This window comes from Lepisosteus oculatus, chromosome 23 (assembly GCF_040954835.1).
Source record: "Lepisosteus oculatus isolate fLepOcu1 chromosome 23, fLepOcu1.hap2, whole genome shotgun sequence".
Taxonomy (NCBI): domain Eukaryota; kingdom Metazoa; phylum Chordata; class Actinopteri; order Semionotiformes; family Lepisosteidae; genus Lepisosteus; species Lepisosteus oculatus.
In genome coordinates, this window is record NC_090718.1 from 4,893,608 (window position 1) to 4,908,387 (window position 14,780).

At 54.2% G+C, this 14,780-nt stretch overlaps 1 protein-coding gene across 1 annotated transcript in view; it reads right to left on the reverse strand.

Annotated features, from left to right (window-relative positions):
- The window catches only part of sorl1 (sortilin-related receptor, L(DLR class) A repeats containing), a 56,988-nt gene that overhangs the window by 30,229 nt on the left and 11,979 nt on the right, over positions 1 to 14,780 (reverse strand). The window contains exons 3-11 of the mRNA XM_069182369.1: positions 13,947 to 14,063; positions 13,207 to 13,335; positions 12,621 to 12,782; positions 12,165 to 12,232; positions 9,525 to 9,705; positions 3,418 to 3,519; positions 3,169 to 3,338; positions 2,175 to 2,367; positions 48 to 165 (exon numbers count right to left, since the gene is read on the reverse strand). Coding sequence (XP_069038470.1) covers positions 48 to 165; positions 2,175 to 2,367; positions 3,169 to 3,338; positions 3,418 to 3,519; positions 9,525 to 9,705; positions 12,165 to 12,232; positions 12,621 to 12,782; positions 13,207 to 13,335; positions 13,947 to 14,063 — 1,240 coding nt within the window. The remainder of the gene's footprint in view (positions 1 to 47; positions 166 to 2,174; positions 2,368 to 3,168; positions 3,339 to 3,417; positions 3,520 to 9,524; positions 9,706 to 12,164; positions 12,233 to 12,620; positions 12,783 to 13,206; positions 13,336 to 13,946; positions 14,064 to 14,780) is intronic.

Here is a 14,780-nt window from a genome sequence, read left to right on the forward strand (position 1 = left end):
CCCCAGTGCTGAGCGCTCACGGCTGTCCCTGCAGGCGGGGGACCCACCTGTGGCCAGGATGAGGCCGGGGGCCGACTCCTTGGACAGGATGGGCATCCGGGGCAGCTGGAAGTTGAGCAGCTGGCTCCAGCGCTGGGACAGGTGCAGCGAGCAGCCCTTCGCCAGCTGTGGAGAGGAGGGGAGGGCATCAGCGCCACCAGCTACACCAGCAGCAAGCAACAAAGCCAAACACACAGCGGTTTGCTCATGCTGGGGGATGCAGAAACACCATTTGCCTAAATATCTGAGCTTGAAAATGTTTTAAAATATACCGAGGGAAGCCAGCTTGAAATACCCAGTGTTGGGGCTTGTGCTGTGTACGAGCATCTTTTCCAAAAACCGGGGATCCATATTTTTATGATCATCTTCATAAAACCCTAGGCAGGAGTCACCTGCTGCAGCAGGTTAAGATTCAGATTAGAAAAAGAGGCTGCAGTCCCAGGAGTATTAATTAAAAAGGGTCCAGCTGTAGGTAGCACTGTATTGGGTTTGTTTCACGCCCACAACTGCAAAAATGGTTTATTAAAGAACCTCCAACACACAGGTTAATGTTGTGAATGAGATCTACATAATGGGAAAAATAACTTTTTCTCTCAGATTGCAGGCAGAGAGGTTTAGCAGATACTGGGAAACATGGATTCAATTTATCTCCCTACAGGGATCTGATTCTAGTTTATGAGAAAATATGCAGTGATATCCATGTGTAGGCTTTGTTGTTTGTTGTGTTTCTTATCACTCAATTGTAGTTTTTTTGTATGGCCCTCCACACCTGCTGGCATAGTGTAAATAGTTCATTTTATATATACAATGTGGCAGAAATGTTAGATGAAGGCAAATTTTTATTCTGCTGATGTTGTTTGTAAACCCTTTCATCGCTAAATAAAACGTTTTTTAAAACAATTGCAAACCACAACTTGGGGCTTTCTGCAAGGGAACACTACAGGCAGGACAACAGAGCCTCTCGAGCATCCACTGCCAAAACAGCCTGCAGGGAGGGTCTCTCTCTTTGTTCCAGAACCATCAAAACCATCCAGGCGTCAACTACAGAGGGACCCATCCAGGGTGTGGCCGCAGATCTCAGGGGGGCTGATCAAGGAGGCAGCAGATCTCAGGGGGGCTGATCAAGGAGGCAGCAGATCTCAGGGGGGGCTGATCAAGGAGGCAGCAGATCTCAGGGGGGCTGATCAAGGAGGCAGCAGATCTCAGGGGGGCTGATCAAGGAGGCAGCAGATCTCAGGGGGGCTGATCAAGGAGGCAGCAGATCTCAGGGGGGCTGATCAAGGAGGCAGCAGATCTCAGGGGGGCTGATCAAGGAGGCAGCAGATCTCAGGGGGGGCTGATCAAGGAGGCAGCAGATCTAAGGGGGGGCTGATCAAGGAGGCAGCAGATCTCGGGGGGGGGGCTGATCGAGGAGGCTTCTGGTGGCAGCAGATCTCAGGAGGACTGATCAAGGAGGCTGCTGGTGGCAGCAGATCTCAGGGGGGCTGATCGAGGAGGCAGCAGATCTCAGGGGGGGCTGATCAAGGAGGCTTCTGGTGGCAGCAGATCTCAGGAGGACTGATCAAGGAGTCTGCTGGAGGCAGCAGATCTCAGGAGGACTGATCAAGGAGGCTACTGGTGGCAGCAAATCTCAGGACGACTGATCAAGGAGGCTGCTGGTGGCAGCAGATCTCAGGACGACTGATCAAGGAGGCTGCTGGTGGCAGCAGATCTCAGCTACCAGCTGCTGAGGGAGCAGCTGCAGCCCAGTTTGACTACGGCTTTATCGCTCGCCACTCCTCGATGCCCCTGCTGCTGCTGCAGCTGCTGCTTGCTCTCCCAGCCCTGGAAGACGGCCAAGACAGACAGCACCGCCGTGGCGCGGCGCAGCAGGGCCCGGCGGATCCGGCAGCGGGGGATGTGGGCTCCGTTCCAGGCAGACGCCCGTCAGGTCTAAGCCACTTCCCTTTCTCGGAAAGAAGAGCCGCTTCAGCCGGAGGAAGTGCATCAGACACTCACACTTCCTCGCGGGTGTGAACCCGGCTGCTCGTCCCCGTGATTTCTTGGAGGGGGGGGGGGGGGGGGGGGGGGAGGTGGATCAAACAGGGGAGATGAAAGGAAAGCCGGCGCCCCACCGTGCCCACCCCCCTCCGCACCTCGCAGTCCAGGGTGCCCCCCAGGCTGTCGGCGGCGGGCGGCTGCAGCAGCTCCCAGGTGCCCCCCTTGTCGAAGGTGATGACCGAGCGCATGTTCTCCTCGGTCAGCGAGCCGTTGGTCAGCGTGGCGATGTAGACCCCCCGCAGCCCCTCCACGCGGTGGATATCCGCGAAGGGCTCGCTCGCGAAATACCTGCGCAACACGCAGAGGCGTGACATCAGGCTGGTGGACCGGTGAGGGACCACCCCCTCCACTGATGCACACTGCAATGCTAACTGCCCGTTAACTGATGGGATTGTTTATTAACAAGCTCTTGCTCTGTACATGCTGACCCCCCCCTGCACCGCTGCACACTGGAAGTGTTAACGTAGCTTGAGTAGGGGGCTGCGTCAGCATGCATAGGCTGCAAAGGAACAAATAAAAGAAACAACGTTTCGGCTGTGGCGCCTTCTTCGGGTGTCAGGAGGCTCCCCAGCCGAAACACTGCGTTTCCTTTCTTCTCTTTTCAGCCTGGAATAAACCTGCACTTGTTCAATTGATGGCACTGTCTGCTATCCAGCTCCTGCTCTGCAAGACTGCTGAACAGCCCCTGCGTTAATGCTCACTGGGATGTTAATTGCTTGTTAATTGATGGCGCTGTTTGTTAACCAGCTAGTGACTACCCCCTGCACTAATGCATACTGGGATGTTAATTGGTTGTTAATTGATGGCGCTGTTTGTTTAATCAGCTTGTGACTACCCCCTGCACTAATGCATACTGGGATGTTAATTGGTTGTTAATTGATGGCGCTGTTTGTTAACCAGCTAGTGACTACCCCCTGCACTAATGCATACTGGGATGTTAATTGATGGCACTGTCTGTTAACCACTCCTGCTCTGCAAGACGGCAGACCACCCCCTGTGCTGACCCGTCTCTCGGCGGCCGGCTGCCCAGTGCCCAGAGCTGAGCTGAGCCGAGCCGAGCCCCGGCACCCCCCCCACCACCAGTGGTACCTGATGAGTGAGCCGCTGCCCGGGCCTTCCGGGCTGTAGTACAGCACGTTCTCCAGGGACAGGGAGAAGCTCAGCCCCTCCGCGTCCGAGATGTACAGGTTGGTGACGCTGCCGTTGTGGTTGACGCACACGAACACCTGGTCCTCGGACGCGTCGGCGATGTAGTACTCCTGCGGGGGCGAGAGGAGACCAGTCACGCACCTGGCCTGCGGGGCGGGGCGGGGCGGCCGGCCGGCCGGCGTGGCTCACCGTGATGGGGTGGCGAGTCATGAACTGGGCTGCTCTCATGGGCTGGCGGTTGTAGGAGACCCACAGCTGCACGGAGGACGGCCCCTGGCTTCCCAGAAGGCTCTGAACGGACAAGGGCAGAAACAGCGTGTCATCGGCTCCGCCCTCCAACACACTCGGAGCTGCATGAGCCCTGCAATGTGGCACTGATGCCCGTGTCCTTGCAGAAAAGTGATGGATTACATTCCTTTAATTTTTCCTCTGTTTCACTGCTGGCCTGTTTGATCTCCCCGAGCCGGCTCAGCTCACATTTAGTCACCCAGGGGGTTCAGAGAGGATGATCACTGCACCACACTGCCAACCCCCCCCGCCACTGCCTTTTGGTATCACTGCGAGAAGAGCTGGAAAGGCGAGCATTGGCAAAGAGGCTATAAAACTCTTAGAAGAAGCCCCTGATGCAATCTAGTCCTTTGACGATTTGTACAAAAACAGGGCCGAGCACACCCAGAGCAGCGCACTGCCCTGCAGGGCCTAGCAGTGCAGAACGACTCCATGTGGTTCTTCTGATGGGATCGGTACTGCAGTCCAGCACACCATGAGCCACGTCCGCCAGCAGCCATCGGCCCACCACCAGTGCCGGATTTCCCATCAGGCACTGCAGGCACAGTGCCTAGGGCCTTCGAAATGTTAAGGGCCCACGAAGGAGGGAACCACTAGCGACTAACGAAGAAACGAGCTGAAACAACAGGCTTGCAATCGACTCTAGGTGCTCCAAATCACCGATCACACGCTGTCTAGCGACTGTTCCAGACATCAGAAGGATGAGAAGTGATGGTCACTCGACTCGCTCCAGCAATCACGGGGTTTAGCATTGGAAGAATTTAAAGTGCATCATGTCGATCGACGTCACTCAATTGGCGTTTACCCCTCTTTTTGCACGTTTTGGAGTGAAAGTGCCTGGGGCCTACGAACGCCTAAATCCGGCCCTGCTCACTGCAGCTTTCCGACAGATAGAAAGCGCTCCGCAGATTTCTCCTGACAGCATCCGGTACGGAATTTTCACTGCACCTAAATCAGGCTGACATTCATTGCCTGTATCAGCGGCTGCTCACAGGGCGGTTTTGTGAATGCATTTCTGGGTTTTTCCTTATTTAAAAAAAAAAACACATTGTCCACACCGATCTCTCTTCTACAATCTTCAGGAGAGATTTGCGTCGCAAGCGTATTTCGCCAGATTGTGTATTTCACGAGCACAAGCAGTCCAATTTAGATTTCCTGAAACAGAAGGCCTTTGACATCTGAAGCCCATAGAAGGAATCAAGGAAGATAAAGGGGCTGTCATGCGCACACAGTTCCTGAATCTCCTGTCACTCCCTCTGCATGTTATGTCCTTGCCTCTGCACTAAGCCTGAAGTTTAATGCAAGGTCACAACTGAATCTCCAATGCCTTCCCTGAGCTCCTGACTAATAGGATTCTGAACTATATTTTTTCACAGTCCAAATTCACAATTACTTTAAGTACAGAATGCCCTGTACAAGTGGCCTCAATTAAAAATATCATTACCACCGTGAGTGTGGCAGAGGCACGGTTCTACCACTGGGCCTAAGGAGACGCCCTGGGCTCTTGGAAGAAAAGAGGTGTCGTGGTTACAGACACACCACCCCCTCCGCACACGGCCACAAGAAAGACCCCGCCGAACGTCCACAGCTCATCTTGCAAAGTCACGCGACGGAGGGGGAGGTTTTACAAAATGCAAACTAGCTGTACTCAGCTCCAGATAAAACTGGTTTCGGTCTGTGGTTTTTGTGGGCGCCAATTTCTATCTGAGCATCTACAACGAGGAAGGCACAGGTCAGGTGTCCTCGATGACAGCTGGTGCTCTGCAGCAATGTGAAACTCTCTCAACGTCTTCACGCCCAGCTGCGACAGGAGCTCGACACAGGCGATGGCGGAACCGCTCTTGAGCGCACGCGTCTCCAAGTCGCGCAGCACGGGGGCTATGAATAGTTTTCGGAGTGGTGCAGCGAGGGCGTGGGTCGAAAATGCAAGCGGCTTTCTCAGTTTCTCACACTTCATTCTGGGATCTTCACTTCACACGCAGTCCCTAGACCTAGACATGCTGCAGATCACATTTCTGCACATGATCACAGATCACATCCTGGCCAAATTTCCCCCTGGCCTTTCCCAGTCAGGGCCTCCTAATAATCCCCATCTCTGAACTGGCTTCATCACTCTGCTCTCCTCCCCACTGAGAGCTGGTGTGTGGGGAGAGGACTGGAGCATCATCCAGGTGGGGCTGCACACTGGTGGGGGTGGAGGGGAGTCCCCAATACCTGAAAAGCGCTTTGAGTGGAGTGTCCAGAAAAGCGCTATATAAAGTGTAATGGACCTGTAATGGACACAGTTTTCACTGTATTCAGCAAAACCGCACTACTTGTACATATTGCACACACCATGGACACACAACAGCTCTGCTCACATTGAGTTTTATTCCATTTCTATTACATCTAATATTAGGGAACCTTCTTTTCATAACCTCAATTTTGTGATTTCTGTGATTCTTGTGAGCTCGTGCAAAAGACATTTCATTGCCGGCAACTACTGCTGCACGCTGCACTGTTGTGCATTTGAGAAATAAACTTTGATTTGATTTGAACCCGCAGGCCAGCGAACCTTCAGTGAGCTCACTAGAGTACCTCCCCCTCCGTGCGGTTTGTCCCCTGCTCTCTACCCCCTGACTGCAGGCTGCGGTCTTCCCCGACCACCGTTATTACAGCCCCTGCTGTAGCGTGAGGACTCACTCTCGAACCCAAGGCAAAGCAGAAGGAGTCAGTGAGCCAACGGGAACGAACGGGTTAGGGGGGCAGACGGCTCGGGGGTACCACCAGGAACGGCACTTTTTGATGCCGAGAGCATTCTTGGCCCGAACAGCCTGGAAATCTGGTCATCGTTGACCTAGACGAACCAGGAGGTATCGAAAGCTTCCGCTCCCAGCAGTTCGCTGTGAGCGAGAGAAAGGCGATAGCAGGGGGCGATGACAGCAGAGGAGCCACAGTGGAAAAGCAGAGAGAAAGACGAAAGAATGCGCTGAACCCGTCTGAACCCCTTTTACAAAAACTTAAGGTCACATTTTTAACTGATGCTCTAAATCATTTTGGGAATCATTTTTTTCAGCTCAAATTGCACATCTGGACCAGTATGTACTACCCCCCCCAAACTATCAGACGCATTCTACCCATATTGTGCTCAACAGATGCGTTCCAGCAGAACAGCTTGTATAAACATGCCACAGTACGGTGCAATTTTACCGTGACACACCAGGAGACCTGGACCAAATGTATTCAGCCCTTCTGCAGCTGGGGCCTGTTTCTACAAAAGAGCTTGTGCACAGCAAACCACAAGCCTCACTTAACACACTTCCTGACCCTGAACAGTCTCATTTACTGTCGCCTGCTGGCGGTGCGGCCCCCTGTCACCTCTCGAGGAGCAGACAAAGACACAGGGCCACAGGCCGCCTCCTCCGACGGGGCAACCAGCTCTCGATTTTCCCCTCCGACTCAACGGTGGCGGGCTCGTGCTCTCCCCCCAACCCACGAGAAAGGCCACCTGCCGCAGCTCCGGGAAAGACGGTTTTCTTTCTGCTTTTGTTCTAGTGCCAACAGATGCCTTTGGTGCCGGAGCAACCAAAGATGGTTCTCAAAAGCCACAGGGAAGGGCTGTGGTTTGTGAGTCAACAGCCATAAACCTGGCACAGTCCCCAGTTAAAGCCGGCGTTGGATCCGGGGTACTTGGTGATCAGCGGGATTAGAGAAGCGACTGTAGGGCCCACCCCTGGGGTGATTTCAAATCCCTGAGTCCGAAAGGCCCAGGATTTCCACCCCATCAGTACCTGACCGCTTACTTCCATTATCTCCAGCCCTTCACAGTGCAATCAGAACACGCACATGTACAGGCCCTCAAACAGGCGAGGAGGAGATCGAGTCTCACGAGCAAAGGGAGAGGAGCGCAGGTCTAAGGAGGAATGCAGCGGTCGGGTCCTTGAAGGCGCAGGGCCACGGCGTGATAATCGGGTGGGCCTGGCAGCCTGCCGAGCCGGGCCGGCCACAAGCCCGCCGCATGCTTGCGGTGTGGGCAGCGCGGGCGTGGAGTGGCCAAAGGCTGGTGCCCTTGCAGAAACCCACAGAGGAAGGAGATGAAAAGGCTACGCATCAAAAAAGAAACAGCCCGGAAAATGCAAGAGTCACTTTGGGGAAATGCACAGCACACACACACACACATACATTGCATTGATCACCCCAGAGGTATTTGTCCAACAACCTGTATCTTTTCATTGTATCTACTGCAGAAAGCGCCCTGCCATTTAGCTGTTTACACTGGCAACACTGGAAAAAAAGACAGGCCAGGCTGTACTTGGAAGTATTGCGGTAAATCACTAATCCAGCAGAATCCATAGACTCTCGGGAACGAGAAAGCTTCTCCCAGTGGGAGCTGTTCTTCTCGAGAAGGAGCAAGGATGAAGGCCCTGACTGCTTCAAGGAACAGGCCAGAGCGGTGAGGATTAAAAGATCGCTCCAAGCCCATAATCCCCTGCTTCACCTCTTCATCTTTTCCAGGGATTTTCAGGACTATTAACTCCCGAAAGGCCAGCAAATCCACGACGCTCCCCTCAGCCATCGCCCACCGGCTCGACTTTTTTCAGATCCCTCGGTTACTTTATCGATTTCGTCGGCCTGCTCGGACGCTCCCTCTCGCCCGCTTGCTCTCTCTCCAGCGTCCTTCCTCCTCCCTCATCCCTCCCTCATGCTCCTGCTCCAGACCACACTGGAGTGCCCCTTGACTCATGAAGAAGCAGGGCCACTGTGCAGCTGCTCTGTCTTGGCACGTCTGCTCTATGGGACCGAGGGCCGACAAGCCAGCGCCAGCTCCTGCCCGTGAGTGTCTCCAGCGGCCATGAGATCACTTTATTAGCCCTGTACAGTTCCTTGCATTAGGAAATAGTCCCTAACTGGCCAGAGTTTTTCTTTGCTGAAAATTGCATCGATCGACAGTTTTTTTTCCATTTTGATTGCTTCAATTAAATGCTCTCCGAGACCCTGTTTATCTCCTGCTGCGTCAAATCTATCAGTGTCACGGCCTTATTTGCAGCATCAGCCTTTGCAGAGTGTTTCTGAATTACCCGTGCTCTCTATTATGTGCATAAAATCATTCAATAAAAAAATCTATAATTAACTGGGGTCCATTTTCACAGGCAGACAGTTGATACACTGTGCTGCCCAATGGTTAACTATTATAACATGAATCAAGGGTCACTGATCAGGGAAAACAAAGTGTAACCAGAACAAGCAGAGCCGGGACCAAAATAAACAAGACATATCTGAATCAAACTCAAACATGAGCAAGCAGACACGTGGGGAAACTACCGGGGAGTGCATTTCCGGGAGCTCTTTACACAAAGGGTTGTGGGAGCCTGGAACAAGACGCCCAGCTGGGGTTTTGAAGCCGATACCCCGGATGCAATAAATAAATCAATTGCTTATACTTATATAGCGCTTTTCTGGACACTCCACTCAAAGCCACTCCACTCCACTTTACAGGTCATGGGGATGCCCTCCACCCCCACCAGTGTGCAGCCCCACCTGGATGATGCACCACTACAGTGGGGAGGAGAGCAGAGTGATGAAGCCAGTTCAGAGATGGGGATTATTAGGAGGACACCAGGGTAACACCCCTACTCTTTTCGAGAAACGCCCTGGGATTTTTAATGACCACAGAGAGTCAGGACCTCGGTTTTACGTCTCATCTGAAGGACGGCGCCTTTTTACAGTGTAGTGTCCCCGTCACTAAACTGGGGCATTAGGACCCACACAGACCGCAGGGTGAGCGCCCCCTACTGGTCCACTGACACCTCTTCCAGCAGCAGCCCCAGCTTTCCCAGGAGTCTCCCATCCAGCTACTGGCCAGGCTCACTCCTGCTGAGCTCCAGTGGGGCTGGGAGCTGCAGGGTGACAGGGCTGCTGGCTGTGGATCAGGCCGCTGCTAGCAGCCAGAGGGACGGGCTGGACCACACGTCCCGTGACGGCTCTTGCGCCCAGCCCCCCCCGCCTCATCGCGCCCCCCGGAAACTCACCACGTTCCTGGTGGCGAACATGTACTTGTCGCGCAGCTGGAAGGAGTCCACCCGGTCCAGGATCAGCCGGCGGTTCGGCTCGCTCTGGAAGAAGTCGGTGCTGCTGAGGACGCTGGAGGTGTGCAGGGGCTCGTGGCGCTGGACGAACACGGTGGTGGAGGCGTCGTAGGGCTCCACCCCCCTGCGGGACAGGGACAGACACAGGGGGGGTGACCACGGGCTGCACAGCCTCCCCGACTCCCCACCCATGCGAGAGCCAGGCTCTTGGGCAGACGCTACGAGGAGTCTGGCCAAAATCTGTTATTTGGGATTCTTAAGCATGTGCTCCATTAATCATTAACTGTGGGTAAGTGTGAGACTATGCCCGTGAAATGAATAAATGAATCCAAGCTCCCCACTCTCAGGCTGGCCTGTGAAACCAGGCAGTGCAGAGGAGTGACCTTGAAGAGTCTGGGGTGGGGTGAGGGGGGGGGTCCCAGGTGACTTTTCCTCCCCACTTACAGCCAGTGTGTGTGTGTGCGTGTGTGTGTAAGGGTTTTGGGGGGCTACCGCCCGAAACCGAGTTTAAATCCAGGTCAGGGCTGCGCCCCCAGCTGTGCAGGCAAAACCAGACCGAAACAGCGACGAAGGAGCGTGTCTTCTTCACAGGAGCGCTTCAGATGAGATCAGGCACCTCCTTCCTGCTTCCCCCGTGCGCTTGATCTCATCTGAAACCGCGAGAAGGCGGCAGCAGGGGCACGTACGTCCTTCTGAACACCTACTGAAGCCAGCCGGAGGGGACCTGCCGCCTCGCCTCCTTTGCGTGGCTTGAAAACGCGGAAAAAAAGGACACGAAGAAGGAGCTGCTCTCGCTGGGCTTGTCTTTATTTTCTCAATACAGCCGAGCGGCGGTTTGGAGAGCAGGGGATGAGGTCACCTGTCCCCTCGTCTCTCCCTCTGCTCAGGCACATTGCAGTACTCGGCGCGGGGAATGAGCTCAGCCCGGCCTTGAGGGCGCCGTCATTTATTAATGCAGTCGTCTTGCCAAACCCAGGCCTCCCAGATTTTGAAACGGTTGCTGATCTTGACAGCACTCATGCAGATGCCTGCCCGGTCTCCTGAGCTCGCACCTCCAGCTCTCCCAGTCGGCTGGGTCACCAGGACTGGGATCTGCACGCACACGTGCCGCACTTCCATTAACAGAGCACGTACGACTATGCTGCTGTTACAAAAATAATAATAATGACGATTCCTCACACTTCTAGAGCTCTTTTCTGGACACTCCACTCAGAGCTCTTTACAGGTCATGGGGATCCCCTCCAGCCCCACCAGTGTGCAGCGCCACCTGGATGATGCTCCAGTCCTCTCCCCACACACCAGCTCTCAGTGGGGAGGAGAGCAGAGTGATGAAGCCAGTTCACAGAGGGGGATTATTAGGAGGCCATGACTGGGAAAGGCCAGGGGGAAATTTGGCCAAGACACCGGGGTAACACCCCTACTCTTTCAGAAACACCCTGGGATTTTTAATGACCACAGAGAGTCAGGACCTCAGTTTTATGTCTTATCCTAAGGACAGTGCCTTTTTACAGTATAGTGTCCCCGTCACTATACTGGGGCATTAGGACCCACACAGACCGCAGGGTGAGCGCCCCCTACTGGTCCACTAACACCTCTTCCAGCAGCAGCCTCAGCTTTCCCAGGAGTCTCCCATCCAGGTACTGGCCAGGCTCACACCTGCTGAGCTCCAGTGGGGCTGCCAGCTGGGAGCTGCAGGGTGATGTGGCTGCTGGCAAAACCGAAAAAACACCACCGAGCTGGTTCATCTCTCTCTTCAGAGACCTTCCACAGACGAGGTGAAAGGAGCTCTCAATTAGTCACTCCGTGCAGCAGGATGTCACAGGGGGACAGCGCACTCCCCAGTCAGCTGTGTCTCACAGGGCACGGCACACACACGCTTTCATTGGCCTGGAGAAAACACGATTAGCGCTCACTGGAAATGCATAGCAACCAGAGTGGCAATCGAAACGCATTAACAGGGAATTTATCTGCAAATCTTTCTGCTGTTAATTGATCCTGTTTTAATGAGTCTCGCTGTCAGATGAGCAGGGCACGGCAAACAGCCTTCTGGGCAGAACAACTACAGGAGATTAACAAACACTGACCCAGTAGCACTTATTCCATCTTCCGCCTGTTTCAGAGCGAAAAGCCCATTACTGCTTTGTTTTTCATGGTCAAATCTTCAGGGTTTCCCGGAGGATAAGTGGGAGATCATCACGGATGAGGCAGCACAGCTCGGAGTTTAAATCCTGCCCCCCCCAAAAAAAAAACTCTCGCCAGGATGCAAAAGGACTTTGGGATGGAACCCCCAGATCCAGGACAAATTGGGGGGTCTGGATGGTTTGGATCAGTTGTTCCCAGCCTCGGTGCAGGAGGGGTTACTGTGTCTGCAGTTCCCAACGAGCTCTCCATCACCGGTGCTGAATGATTCTCTGTGTGTGGCCACAGGAGTCAGGCCCTGGACACTGGCACACATGAGCAACAGCCAGGAAACGAAAGCACCACTTTGGCATCGCACTGCCAGCGCAGGCGTCAACTTCCAGGGGCGGGAAAATTCCTCCTTTTAATCCTAATGCGTCGGGAAAGAAAAACAACCAAACTCACCAGAAGTAGGCCTTGACGTGCTCCTGAATCAGCACCCAGGTCTCGCCAAAATCGTCCGACTTCCACAGCTGCAGCGGGGCGAGGAGAGGAGAGAGGAGGGTTAAACTCTGCTGGCTCGCTCTCTGGAGCTGCAGCTACCAGCGCCGAAGGAAGGGATCTCGCCTGCATGCGGGTCTAGTCGTGAAACATGCCCATCAGGAGTTTAGCACAGAAGATGGGAGTTCAGCACGGGGGAGGGAGACGCATCTGTGCTACGGCAAGTGTGAAGGTTAGAGTTTAGCATGTGAACGCAGCAGGAGTTCACAGCTCCTACCACTATAGGGGTACAGAGGAACATACAGATTCTGCCAGCAGACTCCATCAGCGCGTTGCCACTGAAGCGGTCTAAGGAGAGACCAGCCGCGGAGCTGGCCCACGAACAAGCCGGCCCCTGGTCGTGTCGGGGAGCACGCTCACCTGCTTGTTCGGGTGGGTGCTGTCGTAGCCCAGCACCAGGTTGGGCATCTTGCTGTGCAGCAGCAGGTCCGTGGGCCGGAAGGGGGCCAGGATGCCCTGGATCGTGCGGCAGAAGTCGAAGGTGTTCCACAGGTAGCCGTTGGTGGTGTCCGCAAAGAGGTACTGGGAGAAGAGGAGGGGGGGAGCGGGGTGTGATTAACCTGGAAACCAAAGCATCTGGAGAAAACCCATGCGGGGGCAGCAAGAACATGCAAACTCCACACAGAAGGCCCCCCCCCCAGAGGCCAGGGTCCAATCCAAGAGACCCCAAGACCTACATGGCAACAGCGCCAACCATCACTCTACCATGTTGCCAAACATGTTCCTTTCTTCCTCCTGCCCTCATGTGCACCTTTCCTACCCGGATGAGAAAATGAATCTGCACACTTTTGCCTCCAAAGGGATGTGCAGACCTCAGCTCAGAAAACCGCCCTGGAAGGACAACCGATTCGCCTCACTCGGGCTTCTGGGTGAATCAGGTTGCTGGCCGTTATAAGCTTTTGCACGTGTGGACAAGCAGCTAAGGCACACAGAGCCGTGCCCTCACCCTCTTGTTGTCCGCTGGGCTTTGGTAGAACTTGGCGATGACCTGCTTGCGGCCTGCTTTGTCACCTGTCAGCTGGAACTTGTGCGAAATCGGCTGGAAGGAGGCGCCATAATCATAGGAAACATAGACCTGCCAAAAGGACACAAGAGACACAGTCAAGAGCAGCAATGAAAAGGGCCAGAGTCTTTTACAGCTGAAGTGAAAAAGAGGAATGACAAGGGAATCAGGGATGTTATTCCCTGATCCCAAGCTTGGATATTTCAGCCGACACTTAGAATGGCTGATAGCTGATTCGAGCCTCAGTGATGTCAGGGGACAGCTGATCCAGGTGTCAGTAAATAATTAGTCAGCCCGGTGCTCTGTACAACAGCCGTGCACTGGAGCGACCAGCTGAACCCTCTGCTTCTGTCCTGGTTGTGAGGGAATCCTGAGTGATGTGCGCCTGTGGTGGGGGTGAATGGAATGGCTTTTAAATCGAACTGTCAGAAGGACGGCGCCCCCTATAGTAGTGTGTTCCCGGCCAGAGCACTGGGGCAACAAGGTGTGCTCCCTGCCTGCTGTGCTGCTCACGAGCCCAGCCCGTTCGTCTCGGCCAAGGGGCGCCCAGCCTGCCAGCTCCGTGCTCTTTCCTAACACGGTCCAGATGTGTTTCTACTTGTGTTAGGGCATCACGTCCACAGATCGAACTGCTCTGTGCTGTACGTGTGACGGCTGCCGGAATCGCTGCCCCTCGGACTCACCGAGCTGGTCTTGGGCTCCAGGGCTCCTGTGCTGTCCCGGGCCAGAGCCACAATGACGTTACTCTTCTCTCCAGCCCAGTGGACCACCATCAGGTTGTGGGAATCATTCAGGCTCACCTGGGTGGGACGAGAGAAGAAGAGCTGTGAGAGCGAGGAACCACCTTTCCTCGAGCAGGCTTCCAGGAAGAGACGGGGGGGAAGGAAATCAGGAGCGCTCACTGCTCTGAACCCCAGTGGTGAAGCACAAGAGCATCACCTGTGCAAAACTGACAACCTTTCCGCAAAACGGTCTCCCCCCTGCCTCCCTTTTCTGAAGCACATTCTTGGGACGGACCTGAGCGCTTCAAAGGTTTAGACACTGGAAAAACAAGTGACCTGAAAAGTAGCACGGTTTTCCTTTTTGTGCTTTTCCTGCCCACGATAAAAACACCAGCAAGATGGCCCGTGCTCACGAGATTAACATAATTGTGCACTAATAAACCCCATACACCCACCAGGGCCGAAAACTACAGCTGAATCAATGTAAAAGCAAAAGTTCTAGCACGCCGCCAACATGCTCCACAAACATCTTTCCGAAAACCACAACATTCTGACCCGTCCGTCGGCCTGTGAGTGAGGAAGTACCAAAATCAGAGGTTTGGCAACGTCTCCTTCTCAGTTTCATAAATGAACAAACACTCAGCACTCTATGTCGCAACAATATTACGCAACAGTCTGAGTTCTAACCAAGATAAACTATCAACGTCTACAAAAACAGCTGAACATCTAAAACCATGAAATGTGCCCAGTCTCTCACTGCAGGTGGCTTGTCACAGGGCTTTGGAAGTGATGGCT